This window comes from Delphinapterus leucas, chromosome 11 (genome assembly GCF_059928025.1).
Source record: "Delphinapterus leucas isolate spDelLeu-1000000601 "Yukka" chromosome 11, BTC_Dleu_Yukka2, whole genome shotgun sequence".
Taxonomy (NCBI): domain Eukaryota; kingdom Metazoa; phylum Chordata; class Mammalia; order Artiodactyla; family Monodontidae; genus Delphinapterus; species Delphinapterus leucas.
In genome coordinates, this window is record NC_143139.1 from 35,692,070 (window position 1) to 35,718,441 (window position 26,372).

The 26,372-nt window shown below is 39.2% G+C and overlaps 1 protein-coding gene across 1 annotated transcript in view; it reads right to left on the bottom strand.

The window, feature by feature from the left end:
• DBX2 (developing brain homeobox 2) overlaps window positions 1–25,607 on the bottom strand; it is a 38,599-nt gene extending 12,992 nt beyond the window's left edge. Inside the window, exons 1-2 of the mRNA XM_022572399.2 lie at window positions 25,208–25,607; window positions 10,374–10,469 (exon numbers count right to left, since the gene is read on the bottom strand). Coding sequence (XP_022428107.2) covers window positions 10,374–10,469; window positions 25,208–25,607 — 496 coding nt within the window. The remainder of the gene's footprint in view (window positions 1–10,373; window positions 10,470–25,207) is intronic.
• Window positions 25,608–26,372: the final 765 nt, after the last annotated feature.

Here is a 26,372-nt window from a genome sequence, read left to right on the forward strand (position 1 = left end):
CCTATGTTCAACTTATCACACATACACAATTATGTTTTCACCACAATAATTAGGCTTCTTTCTCTGTTAGCACAAAATGCTGCATCCCTCTGAAAATCTTAGAGTTCTAAAGATAAATCCTTATAAAAGAAGCTCTCAGGCAGCCTTTTATGGATTTCCATAGGTCTTGATCAGTTCCCCAAGCCCACTCACTGCTCCAGCTGAGAGCAGGAAACATCCAGGTCAGGTGGTAAGAAGACCCATCAGAGCACTGCCACCTTTGACAGTGTCACTCATAGGACGAACCTACAGTAATAAAAATAAGGTCCTTTCCCTGCTGCCTTCAACAAAATCCTAAATTCAAATTTGGAGAGTATTCTATGTTCTTTTAAGTTTTAATGAGAAAGGGAAGATAGTAAAATGATCTCAAAACGCAGAATCTAAGTTCACCTCCCAAGAAAAAGGGAGAGCAATTTATCCCAGAAGAACATTTCCTCACTCATATTTTTATAATGCTGCTCCAAATTTAAACTTTGTCTTTTAATGCATAAAATTCTTGAAAGGTCAAATTCAAGTTGGGTACTCAAAGATAAAACGAAATCATTATCTCATTAATTCAATTAGCTATTCTACAAAATTAAGACTCCTATACATTTTCATGTAGTCTTTTCCTTAAGGTCATTCTCTGCATAACTTCTACAACTTTCCATCTCATTTTATGAAGTATGTTATTTTGAAAAGAACCTTATGGATATACTATCAAAGATTTTCCTTACACTGCTTTGGGGGAGAGGAGAACTTTTACCACTGCCTTTAAATTTTTCCCCACTGTAAGGATTGTGCTTAAATACCCTATTAAACTATTATATGTGAGAAGGGCACTAGATGAATGATTGTTTCCACACTGCCACAAGCCAATCATAAATCTAAAAGGTTAACAAGAGAAACTAAATCAATTTTAAACAAGTGACTCATGTTAACAGTCAAAATGGTATTTCACTTGCTAGCTAAGGATGTGTTGCTCTAATCCTACACCTTTTAGAAAGAGTGAAGTCAATATTGTGAAACAATGATGAGGGCCGCTGATTTCATCTCTTATTAAAATTTTTAGTGTAAACCATAATTTTGGCTATGCGAACTGAAATACAAAATAATACAAAATTACTTCAACAGTTTATTTTCCTTCTTTCGTACAAATGGAAAAAAACTTAAATGCTTGGGCATAAAATCGTTCTTCCTATTAAAAAAAGAAGAAGAAAAGAAAATCTAGGAAATGCCTTAAATTAAAAAGCTTACCGGGCAGCTGTAAGTCTTATTAACTGTTCCTTGGTATCATGATTATTTATGTAATATTCTTAATTGAAAGCCTAAATCCACCATTTCATTATTATTTGCTGCCAATACAGTGAACATCATAAATAAGAAAATAAGAAATTCATTTCAGATTTATCACTAATGAGACACCAATGTTTATTAAGAACACTTGTGGCATCTCTACGCTGTTTTATTTTATTTTATTTATTTTTTCTAGTGTTCTTTCTTTTTTTTTTAAACATCTTTATTGGAGTATAATTGCTGTACAATGTTGCGTTAGTTTCTGCTGTATAACAAACTGAATCAGCTATATGTATACGTATATCCCCATATCCCCTCCCCCTTGCGTCTCCCTCCCACCCTCCCTATCCCACCCCTCTAGGTGTTCACAAAGCACGGAGCTGATCTTCCTGTGCTTTGCGGTTGCTTCCCACTAGCTATCTATTTTACATTTGGTAGTGTATGTATGTCAATGTTACTCTCTCACTTCGTCCCAGCTTACTCTTCCCCCTCTGCATGTCTTCAAGTCCATTCTCTATGTCTGTGTCTTTATTCCTGTCCTGCCCCTAGGTTCATCAGAATATTTTTATTTTCTTTAGATTCCATATATATGTGTTAATATACAGTATTTGTTTTTCTCTTTCTGACTTACTTCACTCTGTATGACAGACTCTAGGTCCATCCACCTCACTACAAATAACTCAATTTCGTTTCTTTTTATGGTTGAATAATATTCCACTGTATATATGTGCCACATCTTCTTTATCCATTCATCTGTTGATGGACACTTAGGTTACTTCCATGTCCTGGCTATTGTAAATAGTGATGCAATGAACATTGTGGTACATGACTCTTTCTGAATTACGGTTTTCTCATGGTATGTGCCAGTAGTGGGATTGCTGGGTCATATGGTAGTTCTATTTTTAGTTTTTTAAGGAACCTCCATGCTGTTCTCCATAGTGGCTGTATCAATTTACATTCCCACCAACAGTACAAGAGGGTTCCCTTTTTTCCACACCCTTTCCAGAATTGTTTGTAGACTTTTTGATGATGGCCATTCTGACAGTGTGAGGTGATACCTCAATGTAGTTTTGCTTTGCATTTCCCTAATGACTTGTGATGTTAAGCAGCTTTTCATGTGTTTGTTGGCAATCTGTATATCTTCTTTGGAGAAGTGTCTATTTACGTCTTTTGCCCATTTTTGGATTGGGTTGCTTGTTTTTTTGATGTTGAGCTGCTTGTATATTTTGGAGATTAATCCTTTGTCGGTTGCTTCATTTGCAAATATTTTCTACCATTCTGAGGGGTGTCTTTTCATGTTGTTTATGATTTCCTTTGCTATGCAAAAGCTTTTACGTTTCATTAAATCCCATTTGTTTATTTTTGTTTTTATTTCCATTTCTCTAGCAGGTGGGTCAAAAAGGATCTTGGCTGTGATTTATGTCATAGAGTGTTCTGCCTATGTTTTCCTCTAAGAGTTTTATCGTGTCTGGCCTTACATTTAGGTCTTTAATCCATTTTGAATTTACTTTTGTGTATGGTGTTAGGAAGTGTTCTAATTTCACTCTTTTACATGTAGCTGTCCAGTTTCCCCAGCATGACTTATTGAAGAGGTGATCTTTTCTCCATTGTATACTTTTGCCTCCTTTATCAAAGATAAAGTGACTATATGTGTGTGGGTTTATCTCTGGGCTTTCTACGCTGTTCCATTGATCTATATTTCTGTTTTTGTGCTAGTACCACACTGTCTTGATTACTATAGCTTTGTACTATAGTCTGAAGTCCAGGAGCCTGATTCCTCCAGCTCCATTTTTCTTTCTCAAGATTGCTTTGGCTATTCGGGGCCTTTTGTGTTTCCATACAAATTGTATAATTTTTTGTTCTAGTTCAGTGAAAAATGCCTTGGTAGTTTGATAAGGATTGCACTGAATCTGTGGATTGCTTTGGGTAGTATAGTCATTTTCACAATGTTGATTCTTCCAATCCAAGAACATGGTATATCTCTCCATCTGTTTGTATCATCTTTAATTCCTTCCATCAGCGAGTTATAGTTTTCTGTATACAGGTCTTTTCTCTCCCTAGGTAGGTTTATTCCTAGATATTTTATTCTTTTTGTTGCAATGGTAAATGGGAGTGTTTCCTTAATTTCTTTCAGATTTTTCATCATTAGTGTATAGGAATGCAAGAGATTTCTGTGCTTTAATTTTGTACCCTGCTACTCTCCCACATTCATTGATTAGCTCTCGTAGTTTTCTGGTAGCATCTTGAGGATTCTCTATGTATAGTATCATGTCATCTACAAACAGTGACAGGTTTACTCCTTCTTTTCCCATTTGGATTCCTTTTATTTCTTCTTCTTCTCTGATTGCAGTGGCTAAAACTTCCAAAACTATGTTGAATAATACTGATGAAAGTGGGCAACCTTGTCTTGTTCCTGATCTTAGAGGAAATGGTTTCAGTTTTTCACCATTGAGAACAATGTTGGCTGTGTGTTTGTCATATATGGCCTTAATTATGTTGAGGTAGGTTCTCTCTATGCCTACTTTCTGGAGGGTTATCATAAATGGGTGTTGAATTTTGTCAAAAGCCTCTTCTGCATTTATTGAGATTATCATATGATTTTTATCGTTCAATTTGTTAATATGGTGTATCACATTGACTGATTTGCATACATTGAAGAATCCTTGCATCTCTGGGATAAACCCCATTTAATCATGGTATATGATCCTTTTAATGTGCTGTTGGATTCTGTTTGTTAGCATTTTGTTGAGGATTTTTGCATCTAAGCTCATCAGAGATATTGGCCTATAGTTTTCTTTGTTGTGACATCTTTGTCTGGTTTTGGTCTCAGGGTGATGGTAGCCTCATAGAATGAGTCTGGGAGTGTTCCTCCCTCTGCTATATTTTGAAGAGTTTGAGAAGGATAGGTGTTAACTCTTCTCTAAATGTTTGACAGAATTCACCTGTGAATCCATCTGGTCCTGTGCTTTTGTTTTTTGGAAGATTTTTAATCACAGTCTCAATTTCAGTGCTTGTGATTGGTCTGTTTATATTTTCTATTTCTTCCTGGTTCAGTTTCGGAAGGTTGTGCTTTGCTACGAATTTGTCCATTTCTTCCAGGTTGTGCATTTTATTGGCATATAGTTGCTTCTAGTAATCTCTCATGATCCTTTGTATTTCTGCAGTGTCAGCTGTTACTTCTTTTTCATTTCTAATTCTGCTGATTTGAGTCTTCTCCTTTTTTTTTCTTGATGAGTCTGGCTAATGGTTTATCAATTTTGTTTATCTTCTCAAAGAACCAGCTTTTAGTTTTATTGATCTTTGGTATTTTTTTCTTCATTTCTTTTTCATTTATTTCTGATCTGATCTTTAGGATTTCATTCCTTCTGCTAACTTTGGGGTTTTTTTGTTCTTCTTTCTTTAATTGCTTTAGGTGTAAGGTTAGTTTGTTCATTTGAGATTTTTCTTGTTTCCTGAAGTAGGATTGTATTGCTATAAACTTCCCTCTTAGAACTGCTTTTGTTGCATCCCATAGGTTTTGGGTCATCGTGTTTTCATTGTCATTTGTTTCTAGGTATTTTTTGATTTCCTCTTTGATTTCTTCAGTGAGCTCTTGGTTATTTAGTAGCATATTGTTTAGCCTCCATGTGTTTGTATTTTTTAGTTTCTTTCCTGTAATTGATATTTAGTCTCATAGTGTTGTGGTTGGAAAAGATACTTGATACGATTTCAATTTTCTTAAATTTACCAAGGCTTGATTTGTGACCCAAGATATGGTCTATCCTGGAGAGTGTTCCATGAGCACTTGAGAAGAAAGTGTATTCTGTTGTTTTTGGATGGAATGTCCTATAAATATCAATCAAATCCATCTTGTTTAATGTGTCATTTAAAGCTTGTGTTTCCTTATTTATTTTCATTTTGGATGATCTGTCCATTGGTGAAAGTGGGGTGTTAAAGTCCCCTGCTATGACTGTGTTACTGTCAATTTCCCCTTTTATGCTTGTTAGTATTAGTCTTATGTATTGAGATGCTCCTATATTGGGTGCATAAATATTAACAATTGTTATATCTTCTTGGATTGATCCCTTGATCATTACATAGTGACCTTCTTTGTCTCTTGTAATAGTCTTTATTTTAAAGTCTATTTTGTCTGATATGAGTATTGCTCCTCCAGCTTTCTTTTGATTTCCATTTGCATGGAATATCTTTTTCCATCCCCTCACTTTCCATCTGTATATGTCCCTAGGTCTGAAGTGTGTCTCTTCTAGACAGCATATATATGCATCTTGTTTTTGTATGCATTCAGCCAGTCTATATCTTTTAGTTGGAGGATTTAATCCATTTACATTTAAGGTAATTATCATATGTATGCTCCTATTACCATTTTCTTAATTGCTTTGGGTTTGTTTTTGTAGATCTTTTCCTTCTCATGTGTTTCCTGCCTAGAGAAGTTCCTTTGCATTTGTTGTAAAGCTGGTTTGGTGGTGCTGAATTCTCTTAATTTTTGCTTGTCTGTAGAGGTTTTAATTTCTCCATTAAATCTGAATGAGATCCTTGCTGGGTAGAGTAATCTTGGCTGTAGGTTTTTCCCTTTCATCACTTTAAATATGTCCTGCCACTCCCTTCTGGCTTACAGTTTCTGCTGAAAGATCAGCTGTTAACTTTATGGGGATTCCCTTGTATGTTATTTGTTGCTTTAATATTTTTTCTTTGTATTTAATTTTTGATAGTTTGATTAATATGTGTCTTGGCGTGTTTCTCTTTGGTTTTATCCTGTATGGTACTCTCTGCGCTCCCTGGACTTGATTGACTAGTTCCTTTCCCATGTTAGGGAAGTTTTCGACTAAAATCTCTTCAAATATTTTCTCAGACCCTTTCTTTTTCTCTTCTTCTGGGACCCCTATAATTTGAATGTTCATGCGTTTAATGTTGTCCCAGAGGTCTATGAGTCGACCCTCAGTTCTTTTCATTATTTTTTCTTTATTCTGCTCCCTGACAGTTATTTCCACCATTTTATCTTCCAGCTTATTTATCTGTTCTTCTACCTCAGTTATTCTGCTATTGATTCCTTCTAAAGTATTTTTAATTTCAGTAACTGTGTTATTCATAACTGTTTGTTTGCTCTTTAGGTCTTCTAGATCTTTGTTAAATGTTTTTTGTATTTTCTCCATTCTGTTTCCGAGATTTTGGATCATCTTTACTATCATTACTCTGAATTCTTTCTCAGGTAGGTTGCCTATTTCGTCTTCATTTATTTGGTCTTGTAGGTTTTTACCTTGCTCCTTCATCTGTAACGTAATTTTTTGTTGTTTCTTTTTTTTTTTTTTTTTTGATGGATGGTACTGTATTCCTGTCTTACTGGTTGTTTGGACTGAGACATCCAGCAATGGAGTTTGCAGGCAGTTGGATAGAGCTGGGTTTTGGAGCTTAGATGAGGACCTCCAGGAGTCCTCACTCCGATTAATATTCCCTGGGGTCTGAGGTTCTCTGTTAGTCCAGCAGTTTGGACTCAGAGCTCCCTGCACAGGAGCTCAGGCCCACCTCTGGTCTGGGAACCAAGATCCCACAAGCTTCCTAGTGCAGTAAAAAAAAAAAAAGAAAGAAAGAAAGAAAGAAAAGAGCAGTACAATATCAAAGAATAAAAAACAAAATAAAATTAGAATGATAAAAAATATATTAGGAAAAATAAAACTATAATTGGAACAACTGCAACAAAGTAAAACAAAACCACACCAGAAAAAAGAAAAGAAAAAAAAAAGGGGGGGGGGGGGAACAAGCCAAAAGGAGAGAACAATAACGAAGTCTAAAGAATAAAATAAAATTAGAAAAATAAAAGAATTGAAAAAATAAAAATATAAAAGAATCAACCACAATGAATCAATAAGGTAAAATAATCCCAATCTAAAAGAGGAAAAAAGAAAAAAAAAATAGCCTTGACTATGGGAGCGGAATTTAGGCAGGGGTGGAACTTAGGCAGGGGCGGGGTTTAGGGTGGGACGGGACCTAGGTGGGTGGGGGGGCTACGTTTGAGCATGGGGTGGAGCCTCTGCTTAGGACCTGCGTGGAATAAGAGAGGCAGCACGTCAAAAGGAGGGACTCTGGAGTGTGGAGTTCTGGAGTTTGGAAGTAGCGCCCTGAGTGAGGGTGTATGGGTGGGGCTTGGGTTCTGCATGGCAGGAGCGAGGGTCCAATGGCACAGGATTAGGCCCGGGAGCCCAACAGGCTTCCCGGCGCCTAAGTGGACAGGGAAAGCACTGGCTGCGTTCCTCCACGCCCCCGCCATCTCCCCCAGGTTCTCCCCTGTCACCACTGCTGGACCCGTAACCTTGGGTCAGTCCCACTGGGTTTAGGCACTCCTCCCCTCCCCCAGCCACTCCTCGGGGTGCTGGTCCTGGAGGTCTGGCCTTTACTTTTGCTCCCCCTTCCCTCCCTCCCACTCCTTCAGGACCTGCACGGCTGGAGGGGGCTTTGGTGGGCAGAGGATCAGGCCCGGGACCTCAGCAGGTTCCTGGGGGCCCAAGTGGGCAGGAGAAACCTGGCCATACTCCTTTTTGATCCTCTGCCCTCCCAGTGGTTCCCCAATTTCCCCCTTCGGGTGTGGGATCCCTTCCCCTCACCCAGCCACCCCTCAGGGGCGCCAGTCCCATCCCGCCTCCACTTCTCCTCCCCCTTCCTTCCCCCAGTGACCCATGTCCTACCCGGTCGCTGGGGCCTCCTCCCATCCCCTTAGGTGTCCGAGGTTCCCCACCGGTGCCTGGTAGGTGCCCTAGTTGTGCCGAGACGCGAATTCCCCATCCTCCTAGTACGCCAGGTTGACTCCACCCTCCTATGCTGTTTTAAAATGCCAGCTTAGAAATGGAGACAAACCAAGTGCATTCACATCCTCAGTCTGAACTGTGCTGATTTTCTCCTTGTATGTTTTATTGAATAAAAAAGATAAACACAAGGACTTTATAAGCCTCCAGAGATACACACCACAATTTACAACAGCTACACAAAGGCATAAAGTGGGAAGGTCTGAGAAGCAGATGGAGAAAAATGAGACATGCTTAGGGTGATTTTTTTCAAGCAGTCAGGAAGATGAAGTTATCTAGAAAATGACTTTGGACTTACTTTTATGTGCTCTATTTAGTAAACTGGCCTGGGCATTAGTATGCTTTTATGGCTTAGAAACTCATGAAAACAGTACTATAAAATGAATACACACACACATTCACGCATACATGAATGTCCACCTGTTACATGCTATATTTTGGTACATTGCCCCTTACCTGTCTATATTTCCAGAGAGTTTCTAAAGTAGAAGACCAGTATTATACCAGGGTGAAAACACTGAAACTAGGGGTTGGACCTCTTTCAATCTCCACCCCTGGAATACCACACTGAAGATTTAATTCCACAGAGATGCCACCATGCTGTGGTATCAGATATTTGGGGTTTAAGTCTTTACTCCAGGCATCCTTTCCTGATACTCTAATATATGGTGATAAATGTCTCCTTAATCTGTACAACAGTTTTCAATTATCCTCACAGGAGACCACCTTGAAGGAGCGAGAAAAAGGTTTAGTCATGGTTTCTATTTTTCTATTTGAATCAATACATTCTAGTTAAATGGACAATTAATAGGTCACTTCCAAAATAGTGTATCAGTCCTGGTTAATAAACAATCCCCACAGTGGATAATGGGCCCTATGTATTGAGCAAGTCCTGTATACACTCAGCTCATCCACTAAATCCTTTTTCAGGTGGACGGGGTTATATGGGAAGATGAGCTAGAATGAGTCTATAAAAGTCAGTTTCATTCACTGCTTTATTTTTCAGCCAAGTGCTTTAAATGGTGTCCAGAAATTCACTTGGAATGTGAGACAGGAGAAAAGACTGACACACAGAGCCTTGCTTTATGACCATACAAAAGGGCAACTGACCCTTGCCCGAGCCTTTTCCCTGTGAAATCGTTCCGAAAGTTCATCTGCACAGTGAAAAATCGTGGTGAGGTCGCGTGTGGATGAGTCAAGTGAAAGTGACGATTGGTCACGGGTCTGTCACCCATTGTGGCCGGGTCCCGGCCATGTAAAGTGCTCTGTGGGAAAGTATCAGCCCCCTAAAGAGATGCTCAGAAGCTTGCAGCTCATTAAACGGCCAGCATTTGCTGCCTCACTTGTCAGGAATCATTCTGTTGAGCAACTGCTCTCCTGAAACATTCATAAAACACATGCAGAGAGGCAACAGGGAATCTGAATTCACCCGTGATACAGCTCTGGACTTCCACCTGACTCTACCCCTATTTCACTTTTCACCTGACAGAGCTGTTAATCTGAATCAATGTTTTGTCTTGGGCAGCTGAGATAAATGCACCCCTCCTCTGGACTTCTTTATCATAAACTCGAATCCTCTGTCTACAGATTCTTAGCTGACCTAGAAATCTCAAGATCAGGTGAACTTTATTTTTTTATTTTCAGTTAGACATTTTTTTTCTTTGTGCGTGTGTGTGTGTGTGCTCTTCAAGTTTTTGAAAGTTGTCATTCTCCCTCTACCCTGCACACTATTACAATTGTGTAATGTTTGAAAAGTTCTCTTGAAAACGTTTCCTACAACCCTGGTTGGTTTTCTTAAAGATCATAAAAGAAGGTATTTATCTCCTTTTACAATCTTGACAATTTTTGATTATTTTCCATGGATACCTACTGACTTTCTTGTGTCACATTTTCAGTTGAATGGAAATTTTACACAATTTCTTAGCTTTCTTTCCTTCCTTTCTTCTTCTTTAAATGAGCATTGCTACACATTTCAGAAAGAGCCAAATGGGTCCCTCTGAGATCTTTTACATCAAATGGAAAATAAGTTGCTTTCCTTGGTGTGTCAGCCCTGGGTTTCAATGCCATTAGAAGCCACTCACAATCGCTCAGTGTGCTGAGGTTCGATAAATCTCTGGAAACCTCCTGAATAGGATCGCTGTGATTTTTAGTGAGGAATTATCTCCTTGCCATTGCATTACCAATTAGTTTTCCAGAGCACATTAAATCCTGCTGCTTTGGTTTACAGAGTAACTGAGGCATTGCTGATGAAGTATAAAAACTTACTTGGGAAAGCAGTGGGGGAGGCAGGGCGCCGACAGGACCCACCGCAGCACGACGAGTAGAATGGCGGGGCGCACAGAAAAAAAGGCTTGGAAGGCGCTGCAGAGAAAGCGTTGATCACACTGATTAGCCATATCTCTTAGACAGTATTCAAAATTCCAATTTCCCCGAAGTCATGGAGTAAAGCACTACATCTTCTGAGGCTTTCGTTAAACTTTTACTGGAATTAAAGTCATTTTAAAGCAGGCTTTACCTGTCAAAGAACTTGCTAAACCATTTAATCAAGATTTGGAAGCTGTGGTGTAAACAATCAAATTATCAAAACCAAACTTAGTCATTCGTTTTCTGTGTAGTTGTAAGTAGTAAATATCAAATAGTCCTTTATCTAATATAACCTCGAGCAACACTGCCCAGGAGAACTCTCTGTGATGATGGACATGTCCTCTACTTGCACTGTCCAATATGTATCCACTTGTCACATATGCCACTAAGCACTTGAAATGTGGCTAGTATGTCTGTGTAACTGAATTCTTACTTTAAGTTCTTTTTAAATTTAAATAGACTCATGTGTCTAGAGGCTTTCACATTGAACAGCACGGCTCTACTGTTTATTTTCAGAAGGTTCTTTGAAATATATAGATAGCTAGATTCCAAAGTTGATAACAGTTAATTTACTGAGCAATTCCATAACAAAAAGTGGTCTTTCTGATCACTTTTACATGACTCAAAGTATCTGAGAATAGTGACAACATTTACTCTCAAGAGATATCAACCTGAAAGCATTTGTGTTTATAGTACAGGGAGTTGCCATATAATTCTGCTCTTCTCATTTTATTAAACTATTCTATTCAGAACATTTTCAATTCATATACACGGAATAGTTATCATTACTTTTGTAAATAAAGAAATTTTACACTCTGTTCCTCAGTAGATGAAAAATAGCTATAAAGGATGTCACAGAATATTAATGGCTCTTCTTTTTTGAGCACTTACTATATGCCAGGCTTTGGTTTAGTACCTTAGATACAACATGTCCTTTAGTACAGTGGGGTTTAATACAATATAAATATGGGTGATATTTCTTTAGGTGGGCAACTTGCTTTTACCATCACATACCCAGCAGAGTGCATGGCACATTCTAAATAGTCAAAAAATGTTCAATAAATGAATGAATAATCTTAAAACTAAGAAATAGGAAATCAGGAATTAACCTCTTCCCTGCTCCCCTGACACACCCTGAAACATAGTATCTTCCATAACAGATGACCTTGAAATCTAGAACATGACTTGAAAATAAATATTTTTACTACTCTCCCTTCATTTTCAATGGAAACTTTTTTCTTTTCTTAATCATATACAGTGAATATTATTTTGCTACAAATACATGTCTTTTTCAAGAACATAGTAATTTCAGACTCATATTTTAACCAACTGATAAGTATGTGTTTATTTTACCAGTATCTTTGAAGGATATATCAAAATAAGTATATATAAGAATTTTATGGTCTCATGGTCCTTAATGTCTTTGAATTGCAAATTAATCCTAATGCAGGGTCTTTTCTATAATATGATGGAAAGTTGTCAATGTCAGTGTTTCTGGTTTTTAAACATCTGGATTTTCAAATAATAAAATGTCTTAACGCTACCTTGAAAATATGGCAACTAAGCAAAGTATGAAAAGGAGACCCACTTTGGTGCTCAGTAAGTTCTATGAAACTTTTAAAAAATTTTCATTGTTATCATAAGTTGTTCTAATACTGACTGAAAAGCCATCATAGAAATGATAAATCACTTTATTTGAATTTGACATCTTAAATTATAAGAGTACGGCATTATTTAGGCAGAGTTACATTTTCTAATGTTTCTATGAGTTTATGAAGCACTTTGAAATGTGGAAATACATTTCCCTGTATAAAAGTTACCTCATTATGTCTATTCTCAAGTATTTCTGTTAACTAACTTATTTCACCTCCAAACTAAACACTCCGTAGATAATTAAGTTATGGCTATTGTGCTGTTTGGCATTTTTGAAATTGAGGTAAAAGAAAAAGGCTGAGCCATGTTGCATTTACATACATGTGTGTAAGCATTTATCATGACAGTTGGAAATATACACACAAAAGAAATGTTTTTGCTCAATATCTAGTGTAGAAAATAAGCACATTAGTGATACTATTAAAAGAACAATGCAGGACATGGACAAATTACAAATTTTACTCTTCTAGCCAAAATGTTTCTCAGTCTAACCCTATGGCCCTAAAATGAAAAAATAAAGAATTTTTTTAAAAATGGATGGTTCATTTGAGACAAGTGTTCAATTAAATTCATTTGTGATGATAAATGAGGTTCTGAGACATAGGATCTTAGTGTTAAATTTAACCAGAAAAGGTTTTAATAGAACAGTTTGTTACAGTGCTCTATATTATCCTATCTAAATATAGTAAAGCTGTAATCAAAATGACATTCTGTCTACAGTAGCAACTCTAGTGGCTAAAGAACTACATGTGACATGACCAGGCTTAAAGTTCCACCGTGTAGCATTTCTTCACCTTTTAAAATCACCTCATTGACACACATATATTTACACAGATTAGTCAATTCCTAATTTCCATACATAATACACCTTGTTGAAGCTGGTTTATGTAGAAATCACTGTGAAATTCCAATTAAGTGCTCCATTTTTTTATGTGCTCCTACTTGGACATAAGTCAAATGCTAATCCAGCTGAGCGTGTGACTGCAGGGATGTTGAATGGTGTGAGGAAATAGCCATTTAAAACAATGTAGTGCGTTAAAAACATGTGTAACACTTTTAAGTGTTTGTAAACCACATGGTTTTTAAAGTGGTGAGCAAAAACAGAAACTCAAGTGTGACAAAAACAAAGTGACGAGTTAACAGGTGCATTAAAACTTTTGTAAACCATTTAAGAACTACCTTGAAGAAGCTCTGAAAAGGGCAGAAAACAAGGCAATTTCAAGCGGATGATATGCATTTCAAAGCGAATCAGTATAATTTAGATGCAGTCACTTTATCATTTGTCATCAGAGAAACAATTCATTTTAGGCGTACTGAACAATATTTATGATCATACTATTTACGGAATACCTCCTATACACAGGCACTGGACTGGCTATGCACTTAACACTTGCTATGTCATTCATTAATATTCAGCCTCAAATGGGCAGGCATCTGGAATGTGATGATGACTGGTCTCGGCACATTTTTTAAAAGACCAGGGAAACACAGATATTTTAGCACAGTACGTAGTTATTAGCCATGAGGGATAAGGATGTCATGCACACAGACTGCCAGTTATCCAGTAAGAGATGGAACCCAGAAAATGGACATCTCCACATCTCCCCAGCTTTCCATAAGAGAAAAACGAATGGCTTTCCCTATGGCAAAAATGCGCACTGTCAGGTTCTATAGCGTGATGTTAGGTTCCCTCAGCACAACACTTCAGGATACTCCAAATTTTGTATGCTGCCAACAAATCTGCCTTCTGGGTTCTGTGGGAACCTCTTACAAACAAATGACTTAAAATTTCTGGAACAAGACTGTCTGAATCCAAATGACTAAAATCACTTATTCACAGAAAACTTCATGAACTTTTCATTTCTTAATCAGATGTTCTGACTTATTTGAAGACACAGAATCAAACTATCTATTAATTATTTTGAATGTTTAACTAAGATGGGAACTTAGAGGCAACTTAATGGTGAACTGGCCTGGTTTGTTTTCTTTTTAACTTAACTACACGGTTCTGTGACAAAAGCATCCCACAGTCAAGGGTGGTTACAAGCCTAGATACAGAAAAATTATTTTCAAAATTCTGTTGTCTAGAAAACAAGCAAAACATTTTAAATTGTTTTTTATTATTTTCATTTTTCTTTACCAATGGAGAACAGAGTGTATTTACATGGGGTGAAACCACATTCTTTTTATTGTCATAGCAAACTGTGGTATTGACTGATTTGTGCTGACATTTCAAGGGACGGATCCTAAAGACCACTGATAAAACCTTCAAATAAATTTCAGGAGCTACCGCGATGCTATGCCGACTGGGCAGCATATTTTAGAAGGACAAGGAGAAATGAGAAAAGGTTCCAAGGTGTCTTACAAAGGCAACCAAAAGGTCAAAAAATACCTCTGGGAAAGAATAACAGAGAATTAAATAATTTCAAAAGGATGGTTTTAATGACCTCCTTCAAGTGCTGGGCACATGGCACCGGGAATAAAGAAATCTAAACCCCTGACCTTGAAATACTACACAATTGAACTGACTATAAAGAATAGAGTGGACCCACCCCACCCCCCCGCAAAAGACTCTAAAGAATGACAACCATCTGTCTTGAGTAGTAAGACCTAAGAAATAACACTTATGAATAAGGTGTGATTTATTTTATCACACAACCTGGACGGAATTCATTTATGTGATTCACGTGCAAACTTGCCTTCCATCACAAGGCTAAGCAAGTTAAGTCATCCTTTACCTTTCTGCTCATCAGAAAACAAGAGAAGTCTGCATTTATCTTTGCCTTGAGTATTTCAGAGACAGCAAAACAAAGGTCTTCATGTTCTAGTACAGTTCATGAGAAGATAAAGCAAATGCAGAGTCTACTTGTTTGATTCTGTCCTTTTAATTCCACGCAAATAATACTTATTGCATATCTATCAAGTGCCACACAATGCACCGTGTGCTGGGATGACACAGATTAAAAAAAGATAGCTTCCCTCCCTGGAAGAATTTCTACCTTTAAATGTTCCGTAACTTACAGGTCTGAATCTGCTGATCAAATAAATGAAATACAAATATCTTCATACGCCAAATTCAGTTTTTGTTTTGTTTTGTTTTGTTTTGGTACGCGGGCCTCTCACTGCTGTGGCCTCTCCTGTTGCAGAGCACAGGCTCCGGATGCGCAGGCTCAGCGGCCATGGCTCACGGGCCCAGCCGCTCCGCAGCATGTGGGATCTTTCCGGACCGGGGCACGAACCCGTGTCCCCTGTATCGGCGGGCGGACTCTCAACCACTGCACCACCAGGGAAGCCCCAAATTCAGTTTTGTCCTATAAAATCTGAGGCATTTTCCAAGGCCATGAGATCTAAAAAACATAGTACTGTGTGTTCCCCTAGCCAATGTTTCTCAACCCTGAATACACCTCAGAATTATCTGGAGTGCTTTTCAAAGATACAGATGCCCAGGCCCCACACCAATTGGCGAGGAGTGGGCCCCCTAGTATACCATTATTTTTCAAAAGCTGCACTCGTGATTATAATGTATAATCAGGATGAGGCCACTGAAAAGAATACAAAAAAATGCCTGACGTGCAGCAGGCACTCAATAAATGTTAGCCTTTATTCCTACCACTATTATATAATTTGGGATCGATTGTAACACAGCATATAAAAAGAAGCAGCATGGTCCACATTTCCACTAAAATATACTATCAAGAACAAAGAAAAGAGTTATTATTGTTAGGAAGCCTTTGTCAAAGAAGGCTTTAAGCAGGAAAAGCATCTTGATCTGGAAACTTGATTTGGAAAGTATTTGAATGGCAAAAGAAGAGAAAGGCATTCCAGGAAGGAAAGGTGGCATGAACAAAAGGAAAGAAGGCAAGGATGATGGTGACACCCAGGGCAGGTTAAGGAGACCAGCCTGACTGCTGGCCCAAGGCCAAAGATGTGAACATTAAGAATGTAGTTGGACACCCCAATGTTCACAGCAGCACTATTTACAATAGCCAAGACACAGAAGCAACTGAAATGTCCATCGACAGGTGAATGGATAAAGAAGATGTGGTGTATACGTATATGTGTGTGTGTACACACACACACACACACACACAAAATGGAATATTACTCAGCCAAGAATGAAATAATGCCATCTGCAGCAACATGGCTGAACCTAGAGGTTATCATACTAAGTGAAATAAGCCAGACAGAGAAAGACAAGTATCATATGATACCACTTATATGTGGAACCTAAAAAAAATAAGATACAAAAGAACTTACTTACAAAACAGAAACAGACTCACAGACACAGAAAACAAACTTATGGTGACCAAAAGGGATAGCGGTGGGGAAGGATAAATTAGAAGGCTAGGATTAACAGATACACACTACTATATATAAAATAGATAACCAACAAAGACCTACGGTATAGCACAGGGAACTATACTCAGTATTTTGCAATAACCTATAAGGGAAAAGAATCTGAAAAAGAATATATATATATGTATATGTATAACTGAGAAAAAAAAGAATGTGGCTGGAGGAGCTAAATGCAATTGATGGAATGAAGGTCTTGAAGGACAAACTAAATATTTTTATTTGATCTGATAGTCAAATGGGGATAATTAAGGTTTTCCTAAATAGCTTGATGATATGATGAAAGCTACATTAAAAAAAAAATCACCTGGCAGTAGTGGATGGGCTGTAGTGGAATATACAGGGGCTAAATGGAAGGATTCTACTGTGGTCACATGCTGCGTGGCAAGAGGTAATGACCAGTTGTTTGGACACTCCCACTAGCATCTTCTCTTCTGTCCTCACAACACCAACAAGGGGGTGGGGTCTGGCTTTTCCTCAAGCTGTGGGGTTCTAGTTCATTGCAATTATCAAAAGTAGTCCCTTTCCCTTCAAGGAGTCTTCATTAGACAGCTGCCTCTCCCTTCAAGGAGTCTTCATCAGACAGCTTCCAAAAAACGAGCAAAATTTGAGGAAATCCCTTGCTCTTTTTATTATAAAGTCAGTGTCACAGAAGAGAATACCATGGCAGAACAGTACCTGTAGCTCTCAAAACTCTAAAATCCTCAATAAAGGCTCCTTGAGTTCCCAGCTCTACCACCATATGTGATTAATTCCTGGCACACTTTAAATGGTTGCAAATTATTTGGCACTCCTCCCATTGAGAGCCATCTCTATTTCGCCTTCTCTTGTATTTGGGATAGTCTTGCTGCCTTGCCTGACCAAGGGATATGGAAGAAGTGACATTCTGGAACTTCCAAGGCTAGGTTGTAAGAAGACTTACAGCTATTGCCTGGGTTTCCGGGAATGTTGCTCTTAGAACTCTGCCTTTCAGAACCCAGGTGCCATGGTATAAGAAGCTCCAGGCCCTTGGAAAATCCAAGTGTGAATGCCGGAACAGCTCTAGTTGAGCACCCCATCAGCAGCCAGCATCCCTGTCAGCCAAGCGAGTCAATAGACATCCATCTTGGACATCCAGCCCAGCTGAGCCCTCAGATGGTGGCAGCCCCAGCTGACCTCTAACTGCAATGAGATTCCAAGTGAGAACCACCCAGCTGCACCCCGCCGGTCCACAAAACCGTGAGAGAAAATAATAAATTGTTCCTTTAAGCCTCTAAGTTGTGAGATGGTTTCTTCACAGCAATACCCCTTTTCCAGTATGTATTTTACTTATGGTGGAAGGGTGGAAAGCTGTCTTTCACATCTTTCCCTGTATGTTGTCAATGGGCTCTTGAGGTATGTGGTTGAAAGTCAAATGGTGAGCCTAACATCTGTGCTCATTTTGAAATGAGGCTCAATGCAGTTACATGAATTGCTTAGGATTATATAATCAGTAATTTAAAGACCTTAGATGTGAATCTAGACTTTAAAATTAAAGAAATACTGCTAAAACCAGCTCAGAAAACTATACATTCTTTTAAAATTGACTCAATTTGCCATTTATGCTTTGGAAAAGGTTTTGGCAAACTTTTACTATAAAGGGCCAGATAGTAAATACATTAGGCTTTGCAGGCCATGTGGTCTCTGTTGCAGCTGTTCAATGTGTAGTGTGAAAGCACCTATAGAAAATACGTAGACAAACAGAAATGACTCTGTTCCCACTTTGAAGAATCTGACTGTCTTTGGTTTCAGACCCAATCTAACTCTAGGGTAGGTTCAACACACCTAAACTCAATCCAGTCCTAGGTTAGTCTATTAAAAAAATTCACCAGCAGTCATGGTTTTTATTCTCTTTTAACGTACATAAATCTTCTCAAAGAATAATTCCTCCACATATTTTAATTTTGAAAGTATTAGGGATTTAAATCTTTAAGGAACAAGGAATTTTGAGACTTCTCAAAAGGACTGGTATAAATGTATATATTGTATATTCTGTTTCTGATGGCCACTTAGAACTAATGAACTCAAGGCTGTTATGGCATGCGTGGTGCCTGAACACGTGAAAGAAAAGGGAAAAACCTAGTTCATCTTTGGAATACCTATAAACAAGAAGGCAATTAAATATTCAGCAATATATAGAAAAAGACCTGATGTTTTTTTCCTTTCCTTTTCCCCATGCTTTGTTTGATTCTGAAACAAAAGTCTAAAAACTTATAGAGGCTTCCTGATCTTTGACTTTAGAGAATTTTAGTGCCTTAAGTTTACTGTTCATATAACTTACAAAAAGAGTGTGCCCCTGAAATACTCCCAACTAATAGCTGGCTGACAAAATAATAATGTTATTAAAGATAAAATCAGTTATGGTAACTTTATACAAAGTGATGAATCACTCAGCATTGCCAAGTCAAGCATTGACTGGAGGCTAAAAAGAATGAAAGGGAGAGATTTCATTAAAAGTGGAAACATTACTGAAAGTAAAATAAAATATTTTTGGAATAAAATATACAAGGGTCTGGTAAGCATATTATACGTTAAGGCAAAAATCCAATTTCTTACTAAGAAAGTTTAAAATGGAAGCATGATCTAATGAAGTCTTTAAAGAAGGATTCTAACAAGCATTCCTGGATAAAAATCATATTGTTTCTTTCTACAGTTTGCCTTTTTATTCCTGACAGACTCCAGGTGCATCTGAATGAAAACAAAGTGATTAAAAATTGTTTTTAATTTAAAAAATTTTTAATTTTAAATTTTAAAAAATTGTTTTTAATTTTTAATTTGACTTAAAAATTGTGTACCTTCACTGTGGAAAGAAAAATGACAGTAATTAAGGTAAAAAACTTTATTTAGGGCCTCTGTTAACCCAAGATTAAGTGGACAAACACTGTTTTAAGAGCAACAAATCAAGCCTCCCCAAAAGGTATAAAATGGATTCTAAAATTATGGGAGATATCAGCAAGAGAAATAGTGTGGTGGAAAGTAGGTTGAGGGAAAATAAGGTATTTACCCCCCAACTCTAACATAAAAACACATTTCTTATGCAAAATATTTGATAATCCTATTGATTAATGACTTATAAGACTTCAGAAAAACCTTATAAAGCAAGGTTACATAGAAATATGAAATAAATGGTAACTTATCAGTGACTTTTTTTATGAATCCAACAAAAACCTTACATTATGACTTCAAATTATAGAAGTTAAAAACTAAATCGAAATAAGCAGGATACCAAACAAATAAGATCTGCCTCAGGAATTCAGACACATTATAAACTAGTCTCACAACATGATCCAATGGCTGATTTGTTAACTCTTAGAGTTTGAGAATTAAGAAATTTATGGCTCAAAAAAAAAAAAACCACACATTTGTTTAAATATTTGAAAGACGATAACATTTTTGCTTCTGTAAAAACTTTCATAGCAATGAAGCTAAAAGTATTTTATGAACACAGCTATTACTTATGTTGCTTCCCTTACTTTCAACTTGATACCATCTCTATCATTGTTCAGCAGCAAAACTAACCGTAAGACGTCTTCTTATAGCAAAAAGAGACTTTTTCTGGTGGGCACAAGAACAGGATGGAGGCGGCACACTCCAAAAGGAATACAACGGAGTCTAATGCACAGCATGGGGTCCCACATCTGAGCCACATTGATGGCAAACAAAAGTAGCTAAAAATCACTGTTGCCAATTCTTTTAAGTTGCCCACAACATATGACATCCTTTGGCTTCCTGACACGACCCTGAACCCACTGGAGCCTACATTTACTTCTGCATAAATCCGTACGCAATTTTCTGGGCATTCAAACCACTGTGCCTCATAAAATAATCCTCAAATCCCTAAAGTGAGTAAGAGTTAAGGGAGAAATTCTAAAATGTTCCTACTTGCCTACTGTATTTACTCCTATTTGATTATTAAACCTCAGTAATAAAGCTTCAATACATGTTAACAGATTGAAATTTCTTGCTGTTAAAGCAAAGTAGAGAAGCATATTTTAGGGATTGGGAGAGGGATAGGTGCTAAAGTGAGAGGCAAATAAAATGCACATAAATTGCTACCCTTTTGTAATTCCAACTCAGACATTATTTTGGAGGGAGTGTGGTTTTCTCAATCTGAACCAGAAGTAAAAGGACTGTCTCTTAATCCTACTGGTTCTCGTCACTGCAAGAACTTCCTGAACCTGAAGTTTATGAACTTGGGGACCATATAACAATTTGTTCAGAGCTGATTCCTCATGAACTACGTAAAAGTTATTAATATCTTCATATAAATCCAAATATACGTTGAGCAGATTATTTTTAAAAGTACAGGTGTAGGGCTTCCCTGGTGGCGCAGTGGTTGAGAGTCTGCCTGCCGATTCAGGGGACACGGGTTCGTGCCCCGGTCCGGGAAGATCCCACATTCCGCGGAGCGGCTGGGCCTGTGAGCCATGGCCGCTGAGCCTGCGCGTCCGGAGCCTGTGCTCTGCAACAGGAGAGGCCACAACAGTGAGAGGCCTGTGTACAGCAAAAAAAAAAAAAGTACAGGTGTAGTAAGAATATTGTTTGGTATTATCTACAAATTCCACCAAAGGATGTTTGGGGTGATAGCCTGAGCAAGGAACTACCAGCACGGGTCCCATCATTATCCTTTTCTGGATCTCCCATTCTCTTTGTCCTGGTTCTGGGTCAGTATCATCAATAGGCAAGATCCTGTGACTTTAATTTGCCAAAACAAACCTAGAGCATAGCGTCAGCAAAAATAAATGACAAACTCCGGCTTCATAAATCAAATCACAGTCTTCAGCTGGACTGGAATCCCCACCTGGAGCACAGATTCATCTTCTTCTCCCTCTCCAAAGTGCCTAAGATGTAAGAGAAGCTATTTTATGTCACACTTTCAGGGTATCTCGGTGAAAGCGGATAAAACTACCAGTTGGAAAAAAACATAAGTGCAAGTAGTTTAAGACAGAGTCAAGGATTAACAGGTCAAGAGTAACTGGCACTGTGAGGTGGACAAGAAACTCAGAGTGCACGTGACACATTAATTCACAGCCCTACAGGGGTACCAGAAAAAAATACTATGGATCTGGTTCCATTTCTGTACTACATAGTACAACCTACTCAACAAAATTACTTAAAAAAAAGAACAGTTCAATTCAACCATTCAGAATAAACATTTGCTTTCTAATCCTTTTATATGCAGCCCTAGGAGTAGATTTAATAATCACTAAATTATATTCAGGAAATTATCTTCATTTCAAACACTTTCTAAAATGTTTAACATAACAAATGTTACTGAAAAGCAAGGCTATTTGTTCCACTTACTTTGAAGAAAATTGGTGGCATAACTAAGAGAAATTTTAAATTTTCAGCTTTTTACATTTCAGGACCCTCTTTAATATACAAAAACATGGATATTTAAATCTAGCACAATAGCCACCAAGTAATGACATTAATGAACTTCTGGGGGAGGATCTCTGATGATTAGGATTTACTTGAAAAACCTGGTTTCATTAATAAACTATAATATCCAAAATTATTTTTTTCACATACAACCCCTGAAGGTGAATCTACTCAACTACCTATTATTACACTAAACATGCTCCTTTCAAACTTCGAAGAATGCCCTCTGATTTTTTAAGTTTTTAAACTACTCTATATATACAACTTGACAACACACAGCTATGGAATGTTCCTTTGCTTGCTCTAAATACTTAAAGGCTTGCCAGTTTTCAGGGATGAAGTACTATATTCTCTGTCAAAAGCTATATTCTCTGTCAAAAGCTAAACTTTCATCCATAATCTGTAAACCTGTGTTACTGTCACCACCTTTCAGACACGTAACAAGATGAAGGGGAAGGCCAATTTCCTTCCTTATGGGCTCAGATATAAAATCCCAGTCTGATTTATTATTGTGATACATGCAATTGGTTATCCCATAAGCCCTCATTAGTTTTCTCACATTCAATGAAAGACTAATCCAAGGAATATGGAGATTTGGGGCAATTTTCTTCTCTTTCACAAGACCACAGATGTTTAAACTGATACTTCAGACAAAAACAAAATTAGGAAGTGGAATAATCTTTGTAGGAAAAAATTGGCCTATTATGAGAATTAAAGCAGCTAACAATTATGAAAATGCTTGGTAAACCATAAAGTAGGACAGAACATGGACTATAAGCTTCACAGGGGCAGAGACAGTCATCTGTTTTGTTCACTGATTATCCCAATGGCCTGGAACAGTCTGAACACATGGGAGACAGTCAGTAAGCATTTGCTGAATGAATGAACTATATGGTATAATTAATAGTGGGTAACAAAAATAATGAAGCCGAAATGCATGCAGTGGCATAAATCCTCTAGTTAAATGGTGCTGTCTTTCACCAATGCCCTTAAAAAGAACTCCGGGGTTTTCTTATTCAACATCTAGACTGGTGCACTCAACAAATTAAGTTGAGAAAAAAATGAGTAGTCAAATCTTATTTGACTACCGAAATCACTAAAAATCACATTTTGTGATCCACTCCTAAGTTAGTGTCTAAAGGATTAGAACTGGTTGTTCACTGATGTTTCAGAAAGAAGTATTTTATCATTCTGAAAACAGTAGCTTTTCTAAATCTCCTTTGTACTCTTTACAGAATGTCAATCACTATTTCACCCTCATCTAATTTTCAGGTGATAGCTAACATTGTCAGCACTCATTATAACTTCATAATTCTACACAGTACAAAAGAATTTCCACATTTGGTAGGGCAAGAATCTGTCATTTAAATAAAACTGGAGCACAGTTCAGAAAGCTATATTCTCTGTCAAAATTTTTTTAAAATGTTTTTAAGCAACATATTTGTGGGCACAGTTTTATGGGGTTCTAATTTTAAGATATTTTTTGAGTTTCAAAAATTAAATGCACTCTTCACAAGAATGAGTTTTTTGAAATAAAAAGTTATTTGTTCAAATAAAAATTAACCTAGGAAAACATCAAATCTTCAATAAGGACTGAAAAAAAATTAGGAAAAATATAGGCTTAAGCTATATGAAAATACTTCAAAGTGAAATTTAAGTTCTTATACTCTCAATTATTCCAAAAAGCATTTTTGCATTTTGATACTTTAATAAGTGTACAAGAATGAGTATGTTCTTGAAAATAAAAATAATGTAGTTAGGAAACCCTTTACTCAATAATTGTAACATCTTGAATGAAAATGAACAGGTATACAAAATTATTTTTCAGTTATTGAAATGTCTGCATTTGATTCGCATTTGGTTTACTTAAATTTAACCTGTAAAATCTACAAAGGTTAAAATTAACTTTTTTGAGGAGCCAGTCATGATCAAGAGCAACTTAAGAATTCTTGAAAAACAGCTTCTATGAACACAGTGGCAAACCACCAAAAGTTATACAAATCACCAAATCTTCTTGAAAATGTTATTTTTATGAGTCATTATTTACCAGCTCTTGTCTACACGAACCTGCTTTACACGTTTCTAATTTTCCTAATATTTCAAAAAGAACAGAGTGGCTCAATTTTCCAAGGCACATAAACTTTGTCTTAACTGTATTTGTTCCTCTCCCAGGGTGCAAAAAGGCTGCCTAGAATTTAGGTTTTACACTATGTGAATGAGACCGGTGCTAATATAATTATATTTGTTCCATTCTGTTAGTAACCATTTCAAACTGAAAGACCAGGACAGGTTCTAAACATGTTCAATTCTATAAAGCCATTAGCAATAAATTTGATTCGGCAGTTTGGTGGGACAATGAAATCTGCTGAAAAAGCGTCTATTAGTCATTCTGGACAAACCCACCGGGATTTAAAGAATGAGTTAAGATCGTCAAAGGACGCAAGCCAAAAAAAAAAGAAAAATTAATCCACTGGATCTCAGTTTTTGAGTCTCTAAGAGGCTTCCCCTTTCTCGCTGACAATTTCGGCAGCCCCTCCCGTAAGCTTTAGCTAATATATTGACTAAACTGTCCGCATCCTCTTCCCAGTCACGACACTTAGGTTTTATTCGGGAATTAAAACAAGCAAACCAAAACTGCCCTTCTTCTGGTAAATTCTCATTTATTGGCGAACTTCCTACTCCAGGTGCCAATTAGGCTGTTCCAGCTCAGCACTAAGAAAAAGCCAGCCTCGATTTTCTTGCGTCTCAGTGATCCAAAATGTTAAGAGTGAAGAAAGCCAAAACTTTGCGCAACTCTTTTTCCAAAGATCTCTGCGCGCGTTCTGCAACCGCCTCGACCGTCGCAACGGTTTGAAGAAGCAAAAGCCCCCAAAGCGGGCCGAGCGAGGCTCTCCAAGCCAAGAACTTTCCAGGGAACGGGTGTCGCGCGGCCTCTGGGACAGGAGCCGGCGGGTGGAGACGCTGAACTTGGGAAACCCCGTGAAACTGGTCCTAAGAACCCAGAGATCTCAGGACCGGGGCTGCCCTTTCGGCTAATGCCAGGAGGTGCCTCCAAAGTTTCTTCAAAAAGGCCTTAAATTCAAGGCAGCCCTACCACTTGAAGAAAGAGGGGACGGAGAGGAGGCTGGTGGTACGCGAAGGGGCGGAAAATCACAGTTAGTGGTGGTACCCTCCTCACCCCCGAGGCAGCATCTCCACCGAATCTCTAGATGCTCTCGAAAGGTCTAGGCCCGGGCGGATTCCTGCGCACTAGGGCCGGCGCGCCCAGGTCTCGGGATCCACAGGCCAAGAAGCGCCGCGCGCAGCTGGGGAGGGGAAAGCGGACTCACCTGGGGTTGATGGCTGGAAGGCGCAGTCTCGGTCCGCCGGAGCCCGGCTCGGCAGCCTGGCGCCGTCCGCCGAGGGGCTGAGCACTTGAAACGCCCACCGCGTGCCGTAGAGCGCCCCGCTGGGGCTGACTGGTTCTGCCGCGGGACACAGCTTGAGCGGAACCGGGCTGGCGGGCAGGGGCCGGACCTGAGCGCCCGCGGCGAGAGTTGCTGCCGGGCCGTGGGGCGGGGGCGGTGGTAGCCTGTGCGGCGGGGCGCCCCCAGCCCGCAGCAAGTTCTCGATCAGGAAACTCTTGCCCAGGTTGCCGAAGCCCGGTGCGGCGGGAAAGTTCAGCAGAGCGGAGGAAGCCACCACGTCCCAGTAGGCGCCGGCATGGGCCGCCACGGCGCTCGGGAGCATGGTGCGGCGCCCCGGACCGCTGCGCGCCCGCTTCCGGACCCGCGCCCCGCGCGCCGCCTCCCGCAACGCTGGAGCGCGCTCAGCCGGGAAAGGAGGCGAGAGCACCGCGGACGCCGGCGGGTAGGGAGAGATATTATTTTCTGGGCTGGGCGGTTTTTTAAAGGAGGGGAGGAGTGAGTGTGGGAGGGGGGAGCTGTGCGTTTCCCCTGCCCGCGGCGTTGGCTCTGGGGGCGCCGGGGGAGTCCCTCCCCCCTCTATGCAGATTCAGACTTTTTTTTTCTTCTAGAAGGCTGGAAGGTGTGTCCAGCCCATCCATTCTTGTCACCCGGCCCACAAAGTGACAGACGCGGCCAACAATAAGGGCAACCCCAAGAGTCCGAGCTTTGGCAAGGGGAGGGGACGCGTAGCCGGAGGAGACGGGAGTGGAGGCGACGGGAACCGGGCGCTCGCCCCCTCCCAGCAGCCAGGCCCCGGCCCTCTCTAGGGAGCCAGCGCTGCCCCGGGGGCGCCAGGGCGCGTGGACGGCCTCGCGGTGCGCCCTGAGCGCGGGCGGCGCTCTCACCTGGAGAGCGCTCGGCGGACCACCTGTTGGGCGACCCCTGGCTGTCCCGTGTTGGTGTCACTTCAGGGCATCCAGGGGAGGAGAATGGGAGTCATCAGTGTCTTGAAGGGCTGTAGTCATCAGAGAAAGCCACACGTGTTACTGAGACTTGTGGTGGTACAGATGAAAAGGTACCTTTTCAAGAATGGGTTTGTTCGCGTATT